Source organism: Palaemon carinicauda, chromosome 1 (assembly GCF_036898095.1).
Source record: "Palaemon carinicauda isolate YSFRI2023 chromosome 1, ASM3689809v2, whole genome shotgun sequence".
Lineage (NCBI taxonomy): Eukaryota > Metazoa > Arthropoda > Malacostraca > Decapoda > Palaemonidae > Palaemon > Palaemon carinicauda.
The window spans coordinates 318,333,814-318,357,889 of NC_090725.1; the positions used below are offsets into that span (position 1 = coordinate 318,333,814).

The window sequence follows — 24,076 nt, forward strand, 5'->3', positions numbered from 1 at the left end:
AAGAAATGAGAGAATGGGCATCATAAAGATTTTCTGGAAGCTATCAAATAAAAATAAAATAGACAACTTTACAGTAATACACAGTAATAACACGACTACTGTAAAATGCTGCATGGTTTCAGACTATGATCGTGGGTATGTACAGTACTTACCCAGTGGATGTTTACATCATTGCTGTACAATAGGTGAAGAAATCTACACTTTTACATACATACCATACAATTGTGGTCTCATATATCGGATCTACCCCATAAGCTTATGTCATTTCTTTGTTATTTCACATTCAGTGCTTATTTTATTTTGTCAAGGGTAAAATTATGTTTACCTAAAGACTTTACCTACAGTATACCAAAGCAAAAACAGAAAAGCTGGAAATTTGAGGTATGGATGCAATGAAAGCTAAAGAATAATAAAGTATAACATGGTATCTAAAAAAAATAGCATTTCATAGTACAGAATGTTTAAAATAGTAGTATCACATCAAGTTTTAGCTTGAATTGCCTAATTCGGGTTTAAACAATTTGTCTAACTCATCAAAATACCATATATCCATAATAATTTACTAAACTATGGATTTTTCAAGTTTACAGGAATGTGTTTTACTAGTATTAGAGGAAATATTTTCCAGAGAACGAACCTTTTGAACACGGATGGTCCAAATATATTGCCAGAATTTCCTGTCTATGATTTAGCTGAAGTGTGAAAGATTAACAACATTTTAGCTAAATCCTAATTTCTCTTCTAATACAATTGACGTCAATCTGGCTTTGAAGATATAGACACCCATCGCATCAAACTATAATATATTGCATACCCAAAGTAATACTTCTTTCACATATTATGATATAAAAATAACTTCTATCTGTTAAATGGTGAATGGAACGAAACAATAAATGAGGACTAAAAATCTACAAAAAAATATCAGTGTTAATATATATGTATGCACTGTATATATATATATATAATATATATATATATATATATATATATATATATATATATATATATATATATATATATATATATATATACAGACAGCATACATATGAATACACATATATACAGCATAAATAGATATATATACACATACGATATATGTATATACTGTATATATATATATATATATATATATATATATATATATATATATATATATATACACTGTACAGTATATATATATATATATATATATATATATATATATATGTATATATATATATATATATATATATATATATATATATATATATATATATATATACTGTACAGTGTATATATATATATATATATATATATATATATATATATATATATGTGTGTGTGTGTGTGTGTATACACACAAATACTGTACAGTATATATATATATATATATATATATATATATATATATATATATATATATATATTTATATACATATATATATATATATATATATCACTGACACATGCACACACGTATTTTTACATATACCTATATACGAGGTCTGTTAAAAAAAATATGCAGAATGTTTGAATTGCAAATTTGCGCAGGTCCACTTCATTCTAGGGGAATCCGCTTAATGTTGCTAGGTTTGCACTTATCAGTTGATTACGACGCAACTTCCCAATTGCAGAAGGTCCTCAGCTTACAAATTCAATTGGTTCCAAGAAGCTGTTTGTAAGTCATATTTTGAGTCGAATTTTATTACATTTTGGCTTAGAATAGGCCTAACCTGAATCCCATGCATATGATTTCCAGCTACAAAAGTGAGAAAATAGTTAGGTTTCATATGAAATAGATATCAGTTCATTACAAAGTTCTTTTGCTTGCTGTATTAAATGATATAATATTGTTTTATTACAGTATTTCTTTACCTTATCTTTGTTATTTTTAATAGGATTTGTGTTTGTATTTCAGAATGTTTGTAAGTTGAGGACCTTCTTTTCATTTGTGCATTAACTACACGGTTTTTAGCAGAGTGCATTTTTTGGGGGGGGGGAAGATTTCAGAATGAATGATGCGAAGAAGTAATAACTTCCTGTGAATTATGTAAAACTTGGAAATTTTGAGACTGAAACCTTTGCTATGCTTACAGTGATGTTATGAAGCGTAGGCCATGTTTCAAGTGGTATGAAAATTTTTAAGGATGGTCGAGAGTCATTTGAAGATAATGAGAATCCTGTACATCCTTCCATGTCAACCAACGACCTACAAGCTGACAAAATCAACACCCTGGTGTGAGCAAATCGACATCTGACACTCAGAGAGCTTGCTGAAGAGTATAGGGTATCAGTTGGATCTTGTTATGAGACTTTGACAAAAATACTGAATATGCACAGCGTTGCTGCAAAACTTATGCCACGCCTGATGACAGACAAACAAAAAGTCCATTGCATCCAGGTTTGTCAATTGAAGATGGAAACTTCTTGTCCAGAATCGTAACAGGTGATGAATCAAGGGTTTATGGTTTTGACATTGAAACAAAGGTCCAATCGTCCCAGTGGATAGGTGAAACATCCCCAGACCTAGAAAAGTTTGCCAAGTTCGATACAAGGTCAAGGTGATGCTGACAGTTGTCTTTGATGAAGAGGGTGTTGTTCACTATGATACCTCCCCAAAGGCTCCACAGTGGACCAGAGTTACTACATTGTTCTGAAATGTCTGAGAAAGGACATTCGTTGCAAAAGGCCACAAATGTGGAGGAGTGGTGACTGGCTTCTCCATCACGACAACGCTACTGCCCATCAGCCCTCCGAACACGTGAGTATTTGGCCAAACACTTGATCACAGTTCTTCCTCATCCCCTCTACTCACCTGACTTTGCTCCATACAGTTTTTTCTTAACACCAAAACTCAAAAGACCTTTGAAAGGAAGAAGATTTAAGATGATTCCAAAGATTTAAGCAAATGCAACGTAGGAGCTGAAGGACATTAAAAAAGAAGCGTGTCAAGAATGTTTCAACAAGTGGAAATACCACTGGGATAAGTGTGTGTGTTGCGAAGTAGAGTACTTTGAAGAAGACCCAGACCTGTAACTTCTAAATAAAGTACTTTTTGCTTTATGACGTCAGTCCGCATATTTTTTGAACAGCCTTTGTATATAGTTTTTCTACATTCATTATTAGGAATTCCATCTTCAGTACACTATCATACTGACTGCAATAACACAACAACAGTAAACATATGAGGAAATATATATATCTAATGGTAGTAGATACAAGAATTAATGCCAAATGTACAGTGTCTCTTATATCTGAATATCATATCACAGCTGAAAGACAATAAAGTCTCACTGATTGTGAAGCACCTAGGAATGAAGTGTTGTACATCATTTGGTTTAAAAGTGTAACTATTACAAATCATAAAAAATAATTTTTCATGATATTGCCTATAATATAAAATTTGACTCTACAAGAGTCTAAAAAGTATAGCTCAAATGTACCTTTATCTTGTATGCATATAACCCTAAAAAAAGTATCATTTTACAATATAAATTCTGTAGATAATCCCCTTTAGCAGAGGTTGGAGCTTTTTATCGTAGGAAATACACTTCTTAACTGCTCACCAATTTCATTGGCACTAATCGCTTGTAGAATGCCAAAGTTAAAAAAATTACAATCATCATAACAATAACCAAAAGACCAAACGTCCATCTTGTCCCCAATTCAGTATACATATATGAAACAAAAATTGGTCCTGTCATTCGAGAAAAACTTCCTATGCTCGTGAGAATCCCCATCCAAAGACCCTGGGGGTTGGGACCAAGGAGTTTTGAGTAAAGCGAGCTGGACAAGGTGAATGCAATGGGGTAGCCAACGAAGGACAAGAAACAGGCAACGATCATCTGAGACTGCTCAATGATTGGGGTATACTTGCACCATTCCTGTTCAGGAGGGCAGCCCGTATCACGGCATTTCTTCTCTCTCCTTATGCCACGACGTCTTCTAGTTACAATATGCTCTTCTTCCAAGGTTCCAGTATATTGGTGATCATCGATTTCATACGAAAATGGAACATCTACAAAACTAATGCTCATTTCCCCTACAAGTGGCTTTAAAGAATACTCTTCTTCCTGTGAGGAGTTAAGAGGCTTCGTTACATAAATCATTGGGTACATGTGATTTTTTACCACTCCTAAATGGTATGGGAGCATAGGAGAAATGCTACGAGCCTCTCTGTGATGCAATTTACCCGTTTCTAGTGTACAGTTTTGTATCTTGGGATAAGTATTCCCCATTGGAATAAAACAGGCCATTGATATGAGAAGAGGCACCAAGCCAAGGAAAATATACACTTTTCTTTCATCAAATCTCCTTACTAACGCACCCACAGAGGCAAACATAATAGTGGCTACAATACCAGCTACACATAATCCAATACCAATGACGGTCAGGGCTATTTCATCAGACCAAGCATACATATCCATGCACATAGGCACTAAAACAACTTCTATCAATACAAATACAAACTGCGTAATGAAAAACGATACCAGAATTGCAACTACAGTTTTATAGTCAGGATTTGGGAATTCAGTTTCGTTCGCATTAGCGGCACTCCTCTGCATCTGGGCTTCTTTTGCTGCCACTGGGTACTCCTGGAAAACATATTATAATCGTTATTTAGAATAGTATGGGAAAACGGAAACACCAGATAAGGTCCCAAGCCATGAAGGTAATAACTGTATTTCAATAAGATGATATTTCAAAGGTGTCCCTACTTAAGACCTGAATCATTCTTGGAAATCAAAATAACTATCTAAAATATTGTCACAATCATCTAAATCTTCAGAAAGAGAGATAGTATCAAAAGATTAATACTGTTACTTTCCAAACTCAGTATTCTAAACGTCAAAACTACAATCTATTAAATTTTAATTCTTAAAAATGGCAACTGTTACATTGTGATCAATTACTTACAGTCAGCATCCTAAAGTGAGACGTCATATTTATGAATTTTGGAATCAGTTTTTGGCCTATGTAACTTACATCATTCATTATTACTATTATTATTACTTGCTAACCTACAACCCTATAAGCCCAAGGGCTCCAACATGGAAAATAACCTAGAGAGGAAAGGAAATACGGAAATCAATAAACTACCAGAGAAGCAATAAACAATTAAAATATTCTAAGAACAGTAACAAAATTAAAATAAATCTTTTGAATAATCTTTCCAGTTATTAACTTTAGATGGCTGTAATTTTCCATGAAAGGCTTTGCCTTTTATGAGTAGAATACAAACAAAAATAAAAGTCATTTAATGTCGTCTCTGAAATTGTGTTAATTCAACAAGTTATTGTGTCCCTCAATGTTCTTATGTAAAAATGTAGAGTTGAATTAGAAAATCTACATTTAATCCGTACTACATGACATGGCTTTTAATTACCACTCATTTGTTACTAAACTGATACTAATTGAGTGTTCTGAAAAATATGAATAAAATATAAATCATCATATGTTACATGTAATTTTTTTTTTACTCATTAAAGAAGATGCCATTGGAAAAGCGAATCCCTCTGCCCAGCAACTGAACTGAAATGAACTGAAAAGTAGCCATATGAACAAATTTGCTATCAATAAAGGCCACCTGTTGATACTGGGTAATTTCATTAAAGTACAAAAGCTTGAAATTAAAGCAAATACACTATGTAAAGACGAAATAGGAAACATGAATGATCCATTGTAAGAAGTATTAAGACTGTAGACGCTTATGATCAATCAACTAACATGTTGTTAACAACCATAGCAAGTTGTCAGTAACAGTCTCACTTTCCAGCTGCCTATTTTTATTGATTAATTTACAGAAAAGCTAAAATGTGATGAGTAATACTTGCCTGAAAAATGCAAGGGAAGAAGGTGAAGAAGTTTATAATTCCCAAAACAGCGGCCGCCCATCCCGCAGCAGTATACATGTTCCATTCTAGATGGCTTACTTCTTCCACTTCATCCAGATAATCGGTTGCGTTATAATTCGTTGTAGAATTAGACACAGGTATTATTTCTTGGCTGAAAGCAACTGCTATTGCTGCCTGTATTGCTGTAGAAATAAATAAATTTTTATATTTTTTTTTTTATATTGGATAAGTTAGTTTCAATGATACAAGTTACAAGTTGGAGATAAATAAAAAGTTACGGAAAAGTAGATCAAAATAGAGTGCAATAGCAGTGATACTAATGAAAGTTCTGTATAATCTAAACAATTTTCCGAAATATATTGTCACAGAAAGAAAATTGCATAAAACCTAGAAAGTCAAATATTCATCAGCATATTAAGGACCTTCAAATAGGACAAGGTACCGAATGTATGGTCTTTTTCCTTATCATTGACCTTCTTCCGATTGAAATTCTGCAACTACTGTTTGCATTTTCTTCATGGACTTTTATTTTAGTCTAGCTACTATTGTCAGTCTAGTCTATTCGTGATAATTTTCAGGTTTTGTTTCCCAAAAGTTTGTTTTTAAATTTTTATTACCATTCGAGTATTTGTGAAATTATTTCGTTTGTTGGTTTATGAAACCCACGAAGTCCAATATTTATATGCTTGGCATCCTTCTAATACATTGGTAATCACATGATAAGTGTCATGCACACATAGCTAAACCAGTGCAGTAACTAGCAAATATTTACACTAGGAAGAATCGAGAATGTGGGAGCTGTTCTATTTATCAATGAATGAAATAAAACTTACATCGAGCCCCACTACCGGATCATAGGTTCCGAACATTTCATATCAAAAGGGAAAAGGCAAACATACTTTTGTGACGGCTTTTATCTGAAAAACACAATACATATCAAATGAATCTAATTTCACCTGTAATATATATATATATATATATATATATATATATATATATATATATATATATATATATGTGTGTGTGTGTGTGTGTGTGTGTGTGTGTGTGCGTATGTGTGTGTGTTTGTGTATTATATCCACGAAAGGTAAAATGAAAAGACTTTCGTGGCTACAATACATATTTTATGCTCATCATGTGTCACCTTTCGTGATTTCTACACAAACACACATATATACATAGGCTACATACATACATACATACATTTAATATATATATATATATATATATATATATATATATATATATATATATATATATATATATATATATATGTGTGTGTGTGTGTGTGTGTGTGCGTGTGTGTGTGTTTGTGTGTATGCATGCATGTATGTATGTACAAGTATGCGTGTATAAATATATATATACATATATATATATATATATATATATATATATACATATATATATATATATATATATATATATATATAAAATCCCCCCCCCCAAAAAAAGTATCCTAACATCCGTAAGAGAAAAACCTATATACCAAATCAATTCAGGGATAACGTGTTATCGAAACTTGATCAACCTTCGAAAGAGGTATTTATATTTAAAGAAGTACTTATACAGATTAAATATTTAGGCAAGTTTTTATTTGTTTGATGCGTGTATACATTTTCAGCACAAACAGAATATCATAAAGTACATTTGTAAAATAATAATGGTACAAAAACGTTTGCCAGATTGTGAGTTAGCACTAAATGGATAGAAGAACAAATTGCTGTGTATAATGGCAAGAGAGAGAGAGAGAGAGAGAGAGAGAGAGAGAGAGAGAGAGAGAGAGAGAGAGAGAGAGAGAGAGAGAGTGCATTTACTTTATATTTGGGTAATTTGATTGTTGTTTGGTTAAATTAAAGGTTAAAATACTTTAAGTGGGAGAAAGTTTGGAAATGTAACTGTAAACGTGATCAAGGCAAATGAGTTATACAAAAATAAAGTGAGAAGAAATTTGTTCTAGAATTGAAAAAGCTGATTTTATGTGGGATGGTTATTGTAGTCAAGAGCAAATTAAGACAAGATGGAAAACAGCAAGGAGAAGCATGTGGAAAAATTTGGGAAAATAAAAATTTCTTCATGGTGGAAATTCATGTATAGAATGATGAACAAACATTCAAAATTAAACAAGCAAATTGACCGTTGCCATCTGAATAAATACAAATGCAGTGTTGAGTCTATGAATGGAATACTTTTAAGATATTTTGAATGTAGTAGATAAAAAGAGAGACACAGTGGAAGGACAAAAAGAGAGGAGAGAGTTCGGGTATAACTGGAAATGTTTGTTGAAGTGATTAATGAGAATAATTATGAAGCTGAAGAATTGAAAGAAACCAGGAGTTGAGATAACTCTAAGTCAGAGGTTGACCAGGTGTTTTTAAAGGTCGCTTTTGAATGGCAGAGGCATGAGACTGACAATGATCTAGCAGGATAATGCCCTAGAAATTGGCCATATATACGCGAGATCAGCGCCCAAGCCCTTTCTCTACCCAAGCTAGGACAAGAGGGGGCCAGGCAATGGCTGCTGACGACTTGGCAGGTAGACTTATAGGCTCCGCCAAAACCCCCATCCATAGCTCACAAGGATGGTGAGGTGGTTGCATTCACTACAACAAACTATCGCGCTTGAGAGGGTCTTGAACCCCAGTCCAGCAGATTGCTAGGTAAGGACGTTTCCAATAGGTTACCACAATCTTGTAAGGTATGGGTGGATGACAGAAAGGCTCCCAAGGAAAGTGGAATATGAATGATTTCTCTATTGTATACTGATAATGGTGAAACAAAAGTAAGAATTTATTTGATATGGCATTATTTAGAAAAGCAGGAAAAGGGAATCGTAGGATTTTAATCGAGAAAGTAAGACAAAGTGGTAAACAGACATGGAGCAGTATGGTTTGAATGTCTAAAATGATGCACGGGTAAGTGTTTATTATGAAAAACTATATGAAAAGTTTTAGAGTAAAGAGATAAAGCAGTATGTGGCATATGGAAATCCAAAGGAAGCTTGTTATAGAATAACAGAAAGCAATTGTAGAAGGCGGTATTGATATATGGTATAAAAGGTATTTAGAGTAATTAAATGTTTTCATGATAGAAGTGGAGGGTCTGCCTAAGTGTGTAGATGGGAGAAACAAAGTTGCGTTGATTCTCTGGGCCTGCTCGATATCTTTATGAATGGAAAAATGCAGTACGATAAAAGACAATAAATATGTGAATTGAGTGCGAGACTATTGGTGATTGTAGATGATTAGTCAGGAGCTTGGTGAGCAAAATTGGCCAGTAAAAAAAATCAGAGGGGGAAGTTTTATAAGAGAATTGTTGCAAAATCAGGTTAATGAACAAATGGGTCTGAGAAAAAATGATGCATCTGAAGAGATGTTGTCAGAAGTGAATGCAGTCTTGGATCTAGAAATAGAGTACTTTGAATTGTTGAATATGTAGAATAAAAGGGAGACAAACCTGAGAAATGCTAAACACAATAGGCTTATTCTAAGGCTAAAATTGCGCGTAAAAGTTATTGACGAGGATATAAGAAAGGGCCAAGACGTTGAAAAAAAAAACATTAAAGGTTTAAAGGTCGCTCATGAATGGCAGAGGCAAGGGACAGTGACATTGCCCTAGCAATCAAGACAATGCCCTAGAGACTGACCATATATTATATGATCAGCGCCCAAGCCTCCTCTCCACCCAAGCAAGGACCAGGGAGGGCCAGGCAATGGCTGCTGATGACTCAGCAGATAGACCTATAGGCTCCCCCAAACCCCCCAACCTTAGCTCTCAAGGATGGTAAGGTTGCAGACACTAATGGCACTAACGAGTCTGAGCGGGACTCGAACCCCCGACTGGCAAACACCAGGCAGAGACGTTACCAATCAGGCCACAGCAACCCATTAATACCCCTACAAGAGAAACACTGCAGTATGGGGTTGAGTGGCTGACCAAGAGTTTGTGTTAGCCTGAGGGAAAGGTCCCAATGGAATAGTTGAGAGGAACAGTTGTTCCATTGTATGAACGTAAAACTGATAAACGTATCTGGATGAAACTTGGGTAAATCAGAATTACATGGTTCCAAAATTTTGGATAGACACTACATCACCCAAAGCCACTGGAATATAACATCCAACAGGGAAAGGAAGTTGTTTGATAATACTTCATAAAGGTAAAAAAAAAAAAATGGCTTCATACACACCATCTATAAGGGGACCTTTACCTCATATAGGTAGTGTGGAAAAAAATAGAATATCAATACTTAAATACTACATATATATGATATACAGTAAATGATCTATATATAATATACTGTTTTAACATTTTTTTCTGGATTTCAGATTTCATGATATCTGACGATCATCCTACAACATAGGCGGCCTAATACCAGTGCCTATTGCATTTGGGATACCATTGAGATGATACTGTGCTTCCATTTTCTGACGGGACGTGGGCAACAGTATAGTAATGAGCCAAATCATGTAAAATGACTCTTTATAAAGCTTCAAAATATGCTACATTCTGTAACACTTTTCCACTAAACTAAGGAGCATTTGATGGATATCACAAATGTTGCTACAAGAACTTTATTGCCATACCAAGATGTTCACTGAACTGTCAAAGACAGGACAATGACACTTCTTCATAATCCCCCCTATTTCAGTCTTCCATACAACCAGTGTCTTCAACATCCAGAGTAAATAAGGAGGAATGCTGTATATTTTGCCCAGTGTTACATAAAGTATAAAAGGTTCTAGAAGAAATGAACTGGAGGGACTTTCTACTGTGAGAATCCTGATGCAGGAAAATGGACTATTAAGGTTGCAAGGGTTCCAAACAATGAAAGAATCCTGGCACAGTTTGGTAGAATTAACTTTGTTTCTAAGTTAGTAAAATACTATAGCAGTTGTAGGAAACCATGCTTGGCTGATGCAGAGAGAGCCAGTACTGGTTGGACTGCTGCAAGTACTGGAAAAGCAAAGTTAATTGAAGCACGTTGCAAATCCTTTTGATTGGTACAGAGTCATTTGGAAAATATTCTTCAGGTAAGAGGTGGAATAAAAAGGAAATTACTTCATGAATTTTCAGCCGACTCTCGTTGAAAATGGACTGGTTACTCAGCACAATGGTAGTTATAAAGACAGGGTTTGAGTAGTTGAGATGTTAAATAGGTTTGGGAAGGTTGTGATTTGTCCACACATTACTATCAATGAATCTTACTCCTCTCTTAAAACAGTAAATTTTAGATGGAAAACGCTGCTCTCCTTGTTCTTTCAAAAATACTCAAATTCATGGCAGCTAGTGAATCATTGTCATATCCATTGACTGCAGATAACATTGCTAATGGTGCAGCAAAAATCCCAGATATTATGCCACACATTACTATCAATGAATCTTACTCCTCTCTTAAAACAGTAAATTTTAGATGGAAAACGCTGCTCTCCTTGTTCTTTCAAAAATACTCAAATTCATGGCAGCTAGTGAATCATTGTCATATCCATTGACTGCTGATAACATTGTTAATGGTGTGGCAAAAATCCCAGATATTATGCCACACATTACTATAAATGAATCTTACTCCTCTCTTAAAACAGTAAATTTTAGATGGAAAACGCTGCTCTCCTTGTTCTTTCAAAAATACTCAAATTCATGGCAGCTAGTGAATCATTGTCATATCCATTGACTGCAGATAACATTGCTAATGGTGCAGCAAAAATCCCAGATATTATGCCACACATTACTATCAATGAATCTTACTCCTCTCTTAAAACAGTAAATTTTAGATGGAAAACGCTGCTCTCCTTGTTCTTTCAAAAATACTCAAATTCATGGCAGCTAGTGAATCATTGTCATATCCATTGACTGCAGATAACATTGCTAATGGTGTGGCAAAAATCCCAGATATTATGCCACACATAACTATCAATGAATCTTACTCCTCTCTTAAAACAGTAAATTTTAGATGGAAAACGCTGCTCTCCTTGTTCTTTCAAAAATACTCAAATTCATGGCAGCTAGTGAATCATTGTCATATCCATTGACTGCAGATAACATTGATAATGGTGCGGCAAAAATCCCAGATATTATGCCTAAGTTTTCCACATTTCTTTACACAGGATCCACTGAAATGTAACAAGTCAGTGACCACACAGGTCACCTCATTAATTCTGACTCCGAAGATGCTATCATATGTTGTAACAAGAGGCAGAGTCAAGCCTTCGAAGCACTATTATCGGAATGAGGGTCAAAAGTATGACCGGCAGTCGAAAGTTGATCAGTGTGCTGAACTGTTTCAGTCATTATATTAGCTATTAGAAAGTGGAAAAACTGGACTTTGACATAGCAAGTTTAACATCAGATAAGAGACAGATCACACCAAAGGGCATTAAATCGATTCTGGGTATGGCTACAGGTATGGCTTTTGACAATTTTGATGAGAACTCAGAAACACTGTCTGGATCTGGTACTTTGAATGACACTGTTGGGATTACCTACCTGAACATTGACAACACATCTGAAGATGCCCCTTCACATGACTACGAAAGCAGAATGGATGCTGCAAGTAATACCTTCAGAAAAAAACATCATCATTTATATTCACTTGATGCACCTCTATATGAATGGCAACCCAACAGAAAAAAAGCCAAGGATATCAAAATTCCAGTATGTTGTTCAAACCTCTACAGAACCACTGAATTTGAAGTAAGTAAAACAAATGGAGATGTTACGGATGATTCTGACATCATTTCATAGTCAGACCTTCCTGTGAGCAGCATGGAACAGTCTTGTCACATTGTATACATTACCTATTCAAAACATTTTCTCTTTAAAACATAAGTATTCCTCCCGCACATTTGGATGTGGTTGCAGAAACCTTTAGAATAACTTAACAAGTTGCATCAAAGTGTGATAAAATGAATGCCATCATCATGTGAGACGTGGCTATTGCTCAGGTTGCCTCTCAAAATAAAAGAAGCCGAGTCACAAACCTTCAATAATGTTTTCATCATGTTTGGAGCCTTCTATATCATGATAGTATATTTTAGCTCCATTGGATTCTGCCTTGAGGGCAGGAGCGGTGACATTATCATACTTGAAATGAAGGTGCTGCATCAGGGGGCTCATTGAAAGTGTTCTTGTCTGGAAAACATTATAACAGGTGTAAAAGGGTTCATGTTCTGTTAGTCACAGCTCTTCATAAGCTTTTTTATTGAAATTGGCCCTGTTTCAGTAGTCAGTGAACAGTCGGCTTAGCTTGTAGCATATCCATCATCTGCAAAACTCCGAGAGGTGGAAAATTCTCACATCAATAATCTCCTTGAAATATATAATTCATGGCCAAAGCAAGAAATGGACATCATGGGACAACTGCTGCATATTGGCTTGGATACATGGATTTGATTGATGGATTCCTACTACTAAGCAGGGCTTGTAGGGCCAATGACTTAAGACTTGTTTGTTTATGCCTTAAGTTTGATTGCTTGAGTATTTTTGGTTACCAACAAGCCTAATTATGCAAAGTAAATGATTCAATAGGTGTAGAACTTATTGAGCATAGACAATTCTGATGTCGGCCTTCTACATATCGTGTCCAAAGGTGCTCTCTCTGTATGCCGGACTAAAATTCATTTGCCAAGAACCCAGTCGATATGACACTGGAGCAGAAAATCAATGTGGATGCTGCATCACAGCTTATAGGTATAACAGTTTTCCATCGGAATATTGTTGTAAAATCTCCATGGATAGTAGCTAGGTCAATCAAAGCTACTATTAATTGTCTTGTTGCTCAACAAGACAAGAATGCACCATAGTAAAAGAGACTCGCAAAGAGCTCAGAAATAGTAGTTGAAAGAGACCATGGTGATCTACAAAAGCTGATAGATGGAATAACAACTATATCGAATCCATTTACTAGAGGAGAAACTGGTCCATTGCGTAACATAGCATGGGGAAGGTAGCTTCAAAGAAGGTGCAAGAATACCTCCAGAAGTTTCACCAAACTGCTTATTCCCTCTGTGACAATTTCAAGCAAGGTTGCTTTGCTAACCCAGCCCACTTTGAGAGGATCATACAACAGACAAAAATTGAAAACTTTGCCAAAGAAGTAATTCCAGTGAAAGTCAGAACAATGGATTTGAAAGTGCAGGAGGTGCAATTTACAAGATCTCTCTTTAGTTGACTCATACACCTGGTTAGTACCATGAGTTTTGAAATAAAAAAAAAATGTACTAATGTACCTCTTGACTCCAGTTTCTCTTTGCTTTGATGACATTAATGGCAAAAATCACACCCTTCATAAACCAACCTTGCAAATCATCTTACATCAAAGATCAACTCAGAACAGCCAAGCTTGTGTGACACATACACTGTCCATGCCATGTACTTAATCCGATCCTTAAATCTTAAGGATATCCCTGCTACTCAACATATATTGAAGAGGACCTGCATTGCAGAGAATTAGCTTTGTGACATATACAGGTGTCCCTCAAGCAAGACTGCTGAGCAAAAGAGACAAGGAGCTTCAGAATTTGATATAACCATAACAGGAGCAAACCAGAGGGGAACAAAGGATATGAAACAAGTACTAACATCCAGCATGTTCAAGTCTAAACTTCTTTCAATCTTGCCACTGAATGGAGTAAGAATGAATATGCTGATGTGCGCCAGGGGCATGATTTATTTGTCAGCTGCAGAAGGAAATACTTCTATTACACATTTGTCATTTGGACTTTAATCAGAAGCAGTATTGACTCTCATAGGAATGAAAATGAGGAAGCCAATACCAGACTCAATATACATTTAATCATGCTACATGCCTTGGTCCTGATTCAACTGTTGTTGTTCACTGCAGTTATACAGATATTCTTTGCATTTTATATTGCCACATGAAAAGGCTGTCTGGAAAAATTCATATGGACAGTGGCTATGATGCAGGCAATACTAGAAACTATATCGACATCACAAAATTGACTAAGGAAATTGAAATCATGTCCAATCTCTTGCTTGCACTGCACACTTTTTCTAAAAGTGTTGACACCTACTTCTTCATGGGAAAGAGTAAGATGACTATTTTTGAGAATATTGAGAAATCCGAAGACTACCAAGACCTTTCTAAGGACTAAAGCCAGCTGGCAGTTCCCTTTGAAAATTTGCAGAAAGGCATGCCAAACTTTGAATGTTATATGTGTGAAAAGGCAAGGATTCCAAAGGTCAGTGATGCTCGATATGCCATCTTCAGAGAAAAGTATGCTCCCACAAACATGCTTCCACCCAGTTTCCTCCATGACATCCAGCATTTAGGAAGGCTAAGTTAGCTAACTATGTAACAAAGATCTGGAATAATTACCATCTGCCAGACCCATCCCATGGCATTGAACCGACAAAATGCAAAATGTGGACGGAAATTAAAGTACGGAATTATGGAGATAATCTAGACTGAAAATCAACGAAGGCCATCAGCACTAGAATTGAACTCCAACCAGATTGAAGAGTACTGTAGTCACCAGAGGATGACAATGACGACCGGGTGGACCACTGTGACTGTGAATCAGATGACTGATTATGAAGAAAATCTCTTTGACTATGTAAAACTGTTCACCCTCATGTCCCTTTTAAATGGGTAACCTACTCTTTCTGATAAATTTATGGCTTACATCAAAGAGGTAGTTCTTTCTTTGTCTGAACCATAATTTCTTGGAGTAAAACCAACTTATACCAAAAATAGACTGTTTTTATTGGTAATCAACATGTAAGGCTACACACGCTTTGGATCATGCCATGTGAAACCATTTTCATATCAATTTGTATAAAATGCATATAGTAGATATGTTTTATTATAAACAAGAGAATAAATTTAAGAAGTCTTATTTTTAACAGATATAGATTCCAATTAGATAGTTTTAATCTTTTTATGATTTTTCATAAATAGTGTCATCAAAAAGTTCGTTCTCTTGTGTATCTAAAATTACATCTCAATTCAATATTCTCCTGCCTAAATAGGTAGATCTATCCCCTTTCTTCATAAATAAAGGCAAATTAGGTCAGCACCTACCATTTTCACGGGACAACAGATGTTTTCCCAATGGTATACCGAATTCAGGGCCATGACTACTTCTCCCAACATTTAACCCCATGTGAACTTATTTTCTATACTTATCTGTACACTGTGTATTTTATCTTAAAGGGAAAAAAAACGTTTATTGTTAAATCATTGTCTTGGGTCATATGGCTTCTGAGAAATTGACGTTTTAGATTCCTCTGCCCCAAATTGCCCATTCGGAAAAAAATGGAGATGTCTGGGGTCACCAAGAAAACTATTTTTTTTTCTTATTCTGCATACATTTTCCTTTAGAAAAAAACAATAAAAATGAAGAACTCAGAAACAAATAAAAAGGTGATGGGGCTTGGACTAGAAGGTGGAGTAATGAACGTTAACATGTGGTGGAAGAATAGCGATGGTTGATTGGCATAAATATCTTGGATAAAATATAACGAATAATGGTAACATGAAAGAAGAATTGATCCATAGCATAGGAGAAACAAGAAAGGTGAGAGCATATATGCAAGACTTGTAGTGTTTAGAATTGAAGCCAAGATGAGAATGTGTGGAAGGATTGTTGAACCAAAATCTCCTTTATGGAAGTGAAGTGTGAGCGCTGAATATAAATAAAAGGAAAATGTTAAATTTGTTGAGATGTATAGTTTGTGTAGTATATGCGATTTAAGAAGAATTGGTAAAATGGAAAATGTTGAGATATGCATAAGTGGTAAAAAGTTAGCATAGATGAAAGGTTGGATAAGAGAATTTTGAAGTGGTTAGGTGAAGGAAAATGAATGGATGGCAATAGGTCAATAAAAATGTGTATAATTCAGGCATGCTGCTAAGAGGTAAGAGAGGAGGGCCAAAAAAGGATTTGATGAATGGAGTGGCAGCCACATTGGAAAGGCAAGGCCTATCAAACGTAAAATTGTGTCTGCACAATAATGGTGAATGGCGTGGTGTGTATATGTGGGCTAGATGTATTGCTGTTGATCATTTTGTATTGGTGTATGAAGCTAATACCGTAGAAAATTTTTGTATGTATATATATATATATATATATATATATATATATATATATATATATATATATATATATATATATATATATACAAATAAGCCATATGTATTTTTGATACATTAATGTCTGGATTCTCTTAACGACCTCGGAATCAGAGCCCCAGGCGAAATCACACAAAGACAAGAGCTTGGCTCCGGCCGGGAATCGAACCCTGGTCGGCAAGCTTGTATAGACAGTGACTAAACCACTTGGCCACGAAGAAAGATAAAAGTCACTGACAATTCTTCTGTATTTATACCTGTCGAATTCAGGTGTTTTTTACTTAGAATTGAAATCAACCCAACTTCACCATCGTAGCTAATTGGTAGTTTGTTACTTGGCATTCGATTAATGATAAATTTTGCACATTTAGACGTGTTTTTCATATTCAAATAAGCCATATATATTTTTGATACATTAATGTCTGGATTCTCTTAACGACCTCGGGATCAGAGCCCCAGGCGAAATCACACAAAGACAAGAGCTTGTGACCGGCCGGGAATCGAACCCTAAAAATATAGCTTCCCATAGACATGGGATCCGTTGACCTTTTCTATATATCCGGGTCTGGATGTACTCCCTGGATACAACAGAAATGGACAATAGTAGTTTTAATTGTCGAGAATTTAAATCAATTCATATCAGCCCACTGGATTATTTTGTCAATAGAGAGTTACAGTTTTCTCTCAACCATTGCCATTCTAGCTCCAGCAAGTGATATGGAGAGATCATCCACAAATAGTGTTGAGAGAACATCCCAGGGAATGACTGAGAATATCCCATTAATTGCTAGTGCAAACAGGGTTACACTCAGCACACTACCCGGAGGAACTCCCTCTTCATGACATTTCTCCCACTCTCACTTGAAAAACTCTATGCGAAAGAAATGACTGAATAAACAGTGGTAGCTCTCCTCTTAATCTCAATGCATGAATGGTTTTAAGTATACCATATCTCCATGTAGTATCATATACCTTTTCAAGGTAAAAAAAGACTGCCACATGGTGCAGTTTGGAAGCAAAGGCTTCACAAATAGAGGACTTAAGTCGTATTAACACATCATTCGTTGAATGCATTTTTCTGATTCCACACTGAATGGAATAGGTGATAAAATAACCTTCTTTTCTAGGTACCACATCAGTCTTGCATTGACCATCTTCTCCATGATTTTACAAAAACAAGATGTCAGTACAATAGGTCGATAGTTTGCTGCTAAAAACCTGTCCTTACCGGGTTTTAAAAAGGCTAAAATAATGGCTAGTTCCCAAACACTTGGATAACTATGATCATGCCATATTCTATTAATAATGCTTAAAATAAATAACTTTGTATTAAAGTGTACATGTTTAATTATTGCATATGGAATTCCACCAGGTCCAGGGGCTGTATCGTTACAAGTAGCAAGTGCGGAATCAAATTCTCTTTCATTAAAGGAAAATAATACGACTCTTCTCTTCCTGTTGCAAATTTTAAATTTTTCTTTTCTTCGATGCTCCTATACTGGTGACCAGGAGCTCCTTCACACTTGTATGATACATTTGAAAAATGATCAGCCAGGGCATTGCTAACATCATTTGCTTCAGTCACATCCTGACCGTTCACATTCAACACTGGTGGTGGGTTTGAGGTAAATTTGCCGGCTTTCTTTTTTATTTTCCTCCATACAGATGGTGGTGGTGTTCTAATGTTGACTGAGGAAACAAAAGATGTCCAAGATTGGCGCCTAACTTTTTTCATGGTACGACGGAACTGTGCTCTACACTTTTTGTATGCTATCAAATTTTCCTCAGTACACTTTATACGCAATCTAGTCAAGAGATTTTCTGGTGGCTCTGTGCAAGACAGTTAATTCTGAAAACCACCATGGGACTGGTCGTCGTTTGAATAATCCTGTGGTTTTGGGAGTCAAATTGACTCCTGTTGTATGGAGAGTTCCATTCAATAGGTCTATGGCATCATCAATACTTTCAAACTGATCTGCACTCCCCTCAATTTCACTTAGTTCACGAAATTTAACCCAGTCCGCCTTGTCAAGATTCTATCGTGGCGATCTCTGTAAAGGTGGACCATTGTTGGTGTTTATAATCATTGGTGCATGATCATTAGTATGCCAATCATCTAATGTCCTCCAATCGAAATCAAGATGGCATTCAGAGCTTGCAATTGAAAGGTCAATGCATGACAAGGTATCTGTCTGAACATGGAAGTGTGTGGGCTCTCTTGTATTAAGGAATCCAACGTCCTCGTTTTCCACAATTGATGATATAATATTGCCCCTGGTGTTTGCTAAAACATCACCCCACTAAGGATGTCTACTATTCAAATCTCCAAGTAAAAGAAAAGGTTGAGGGAGTTGTTGAATCACCTATACTAATGTTATCATTTGGAGGCGAGTACAGAGAGCAAATTGTATATTTTCTTCCTATATCAATCTGTACAACCACTGCCTGCAGGGGTGTACGGATAGACAAAGATATTTGAGGAACATCTCGACGAATGCATATGAGACTTCCGCCATGGCTCCCTACTCGGTGATCATATGGTGTCCTATATCTAATATATTCGCGAGGATAAGGGGTATTAGCATAAAGCTTGCTCTCATGTAGACATATAATTATGGGGGAATGCTCGTGAATTAAGACCTTAAGTTCTTCATATTTGGCCCTTAAACCCTGACAATTCTATTGCAAAATGAAGGAAAAACTATGCTTTATTTTTTTGGAAGAGCTTTTGGAGGAAGTCTTCCCAATAGCAATTTATGATCTAACACTATTTCCCAGTGGTTTTATTAGAGAGGGTCTTGATAAATTGGGTTTTGTGTTTGTTATTTTCTTTTTCTCCTTTTGATCTAATTGTTGAGGGGGATGGTGAACCTCAACTTGAATTTCTGATTTATCTAAATTGTCTTTGGTTCATCAGAAACATCAACAGACAAAACATCATATTTATTTGATGTCATAACTCTAATATTTCTTATGGAAGGGGGTGAGAGAGATGGAGGTCTCTCTCTTTTCCGATCAATAGGTTGTGAGCTACCAGGTTTTTGTACCTTCCCCACTACAGGTGCACCTGATAACTTGGTTTCAAGTGGAATCTTCATTAAATCAGGCAAGGACATGGCCTGGGAGAGGTTAGTATTATCCTTTGTAATGGGGGATAGAGATTGGATAGTGGTGGGCAATGTCTTTTTGTTGATTCACAATGGTAAATCTTTAGAGGATATTCTTGTCTTACTATACAGCATTTTATCAGTAGATGGCACATTTCTTTTTCGAGAACTACCTACAGTAGTAGGTGGGTTAGATGATTCCCGAGGAACTTTTTCTCCTGTTTTTAATGTCTTTGCATAGGTAGTAGATTTATTTAATAATCTCTTGGCATGCCCTACGCTTATATGATCAATAATTGATTTATTGAGGACAGCTTCTTCTAACTTATAAAACTGGCAGCTCCTATCATTAGATTTATGATTAGAGTGGTAGTGCAAGCACCTTGCCTCAAGTGTACATTCTTCGTGGTAAAGATTGGAGCAGGTATTACAAATTTTATCACACTTGCAAACTTTGGAAGGATGCCCAAATTTGAAGCAATTAAAACATTGCAGTGGCTTCTGGAAAGTAAGGATAATCATTGATGTTCCAGGTACTCTATGTACTTTCCACATTTATAGTGGACACAGAGCCCATATCTCCTCTTCCGTAAATTCATAAAGATCCCTATTGAAAACCACTCCCCTTCCATAGCTAAAGTTTAGATGGGGTTTGATGTCCAATTTTATATCATCATTTACTGTCTTCAAATTGGACAGTATAACAGACTGTGTGTATGACTTGGCCTTTATCAAGTAACTTTTCTTACCGAATCGAGATATATCTCCAGGTGCGATCATTCCTACCTTCCTCTGAAGCAATTTGCAGATCATAAAATAATTTCCTATACCTCCTGTAGATTGAACAAGAAGCCACATTGGTGGTTTTGGCTTTCTTTGGGATGGTATAACTAGTTCTATGATTTTATCAATCCAGTCTGCTGGTCTGTAAACATCCAGATCTTTAGGTACCCCATCACACAGAGCACCCTTAATACTCATATTGCCTACTTAAATATTAACAATGTTACGGCTTACATTGAATGCTTCCTCGATGACAATTAAATGATAACCAAGAATCCCATTTATCATCTTGTAGTTTCCCTATAATTTCTTGCATTAATCCGTAGCACTCAAATATTTAATGTAGCACATCATAATTAGCTTCTAATGGAATTTAGGTAACGTACAGGATTTTCAATTTTCCTGTGTTGCCCTAATTACCATTTTTCGAATATTCAAAGAATAGTCCTTATTATTTCCTAAGTCATCTACGGAACTTTCTTTACATAAATGAATCGCTAAAGGTCGTCGACAGTACCGGAGGCGAGTCAGCATATCCAGGGGAGGGGGGGGGGGGTTCGTTGTCAGAAGAATCCATAAGAAAAAAGAAAGGAAATGTGATATTTAAAATTGTTTGATTCACCTGCTTGAAAACATTAAGGCATCACATGTTGGAAGGGAAATTTACACTCTCCACTATCGGCACAATGAGAGTATACTTTCCAGATGGTCCATTCCATACCCTTCACGAATGATAGCACCAAAACAGATATAGAGGCACAGGTGTAAGCTGAACCCGGCTGTTAGGACTGAGACCGAGAAACTATGGAATCATCCTCCCCATATCTGTAATGATGGGCTTCCGGCCAAAATCCGAGAGTCCTACTCCAAGCATTGGATCCCCCTGGATTGCGAAGATCCAGCACTTGAGAATAGTTCTGCCAAAAAGGTCCAAACCATCTTCGGGATGGCTGAGATCATCCAATACTCTCACATATAAATTTAGCTTTGGGCGCAAATACCTCCCAACCGTGACACCTCCCATTCATCAAAGTAGGCAGCAATAACGGATGTAGAAACATCCATGCCATTAAAAAAAAGGCATACATATATGTATTAATATATACACATATACATATGGGACATTTTACACATAGAGTTGGGAGAGCAACATGAAAGAAAGTTTATAAAATTAGGAAAAGGTTGAAGTAATATTAGGAGGAAGAAAAAATGAGAAAGAGAGAAATTCTGATTCGAACTAGGGGAGCAATTTCCCCAAGATCGAGAGCCCTCTTGCCTGTCACTAAGTTTCAGCATGGGAATGATATACCGTGCTGAAGCTCAATGACTTCATCAGGGCATTCTCTCATTACGAAGGGAAAAAATAGGCAAAAATAGAAAAATACTTGCAGTTACTGGAAAAGTTTAAGTGTTTGTAAGAGGAAGAAAGTTGGAGATAAATACGAGTTACAATAAGATTGTGAAGGTAAATCGAAAACATAAATGTGGTAATAAATCATAATTGTTTTAGTTTAATCATATAGCTTATCAGGATGCGTGCAAAATATTGGAAAGAGAGTTGAATGCATGTACGAAAAGATTGTTGAATTCAACTTACTTGATGGAAATATAATTTTACAGAATGCATCTTTTAAGAAGAAATATAGGGTGAGAAATACAACGACAACAAACAGAAAAATCAAATTTCTGCAAAAACTATATCAAAGATGACCAAACCCTCCATAATTAACATAGAATAATATATAAAACAATCGCCACATAACTAAGGAAAGCTAAAAAACCACATAGATAAGAATTCCATACCAGGCCCGATGATGAAACCGCCGCCTTGGGCCGCTGAGGTGAGAGCCACAGCTGAGGTCCTCTCGTCCGTGGTGGTCGAGGCCGCTACGTAACTTCTTATAACGGCCATGTTCGCTAGATACGAGAAGAACAAATCGGGAATGTACAAAAGAACAATAAAGGAAAAGTAAAAGATTAGTGAAAGAAAAATATATATAACAATATATTACAATGTACAGTACATATAATACATATACACATACTATATTTATACATTTGCATTTGCATATATTTTAAATGCATATATGTGTATACACACACATATATATATATTTATTTTATACATATATATATATATATATATATATATATGTGTGTGTGTGTGTGTGTGTGTGTGTGTGTATAATGTGTATGTATAAATATACATATACATACACACATATATATAGGCCTATATCTATCTATCTATATATCTATCTACCTACATATATATATATATATATATATATATATATATATATATATATATATATATATATATATATATATATATATTCACAGTATGCCTAAAAGAAGTTTTCAAGAATCTACATTGGGAAAATGTAGTTATTAATATTAATGAATATACTTCAACAACTTAAGATTTGCAGATGACATAGTTGTCCTTATGAATATGAGTAAAACAAAGATAATGTTCTAGGAAAATGCAGAGAGACAACAAATAAGAGTTATGGATGAACTTCTAGACGGACAGTAAGTGTTTCCCCAGGACATGAGACCGAAACTGAATGAAAGATAAGCACATGGACATCAGGAAAATTAAAATACCACTTTCTCTAACAAGAATAACATTTAATGAGATGGTATAACCAATATTAACCTATGCATCAGAAACTTGGAGCTTTACTAAAGCCTTAGAACATAAGCTTCTTACAACTCAAAGAACTATGGAAAGAATAATGATGGGAATAACACTGAGAGACAGAAAAAGAGCAACATGGATGAGAGAGCTAACTAAAGTAGAGGATATTCTAAAATGTAAGAAAAAGAAATGGACATGGGCAGTAATTATATATGAGAATGGCACGCAATAGATGGACATTAAGAATAACTGAATGGGTCCCTAGAGATTGCAAAAGAAGCAGGGGGAAAAAAGACGATGGATTGACGAACTAAGATAGTTTGCGGACTGGCACGGAAAGACCATAAACAAACCCAAGTGGAAGGAAATGTCTGAAGCTTTTGTTCTGCAGTGGACTAGTTAGTAACGGCAGATAATAAATATATATATATATATATATATATATATATATATATATATATATATATATATATACTGTATATATATACACACACACACACACACACATATATATATATATATATATATATATATATATATATATATATATATATGAGAGAGAGAGTGCGTACATACGGGATAAAATGAAAATGATACAAAAATCCAAATATTACACGGTTCC

At 35.4% G+C, this 24,076-nt stretch overlaps 1 protein-coding gene across 1 annotated transcript in view; it reads right to left on the reverse strand.

Moving 5' to 3' along the window:
• Positions 1 to 1,977: 1,977 nt before the first annotated feature.
• LOC137658708 (major facilitator superfamily domain-containing protein 8-like) overlaps positions 1,978 to 24,076 on the reverse strand; it is a 62,631-nt gene continuing 40,532 nt past the window's right edge. Inside the window, exons 4-6 of the mRNA XM_068393708.1 lie at positions 22,614 to 22,727; positions 5,814 to 6,016; positions 1,978 to 4,574 (exon numbers count right to left, since the gene is read on the reverse strand). Coding sequence (XP_068249809.1) covers positions 3,534 to 4,574; positions 5,814 to 6,016; positions 22,614 to 22,727 — 1,358 coding nt within the window. The 3' untranslated portion in view covers positions 1,978 to 3,533. The remainder of the gene's footprint in view (positions 4,575 to 5,813; positions 6,017 to 22,613; positions 22,728 to 24,076) is intronic.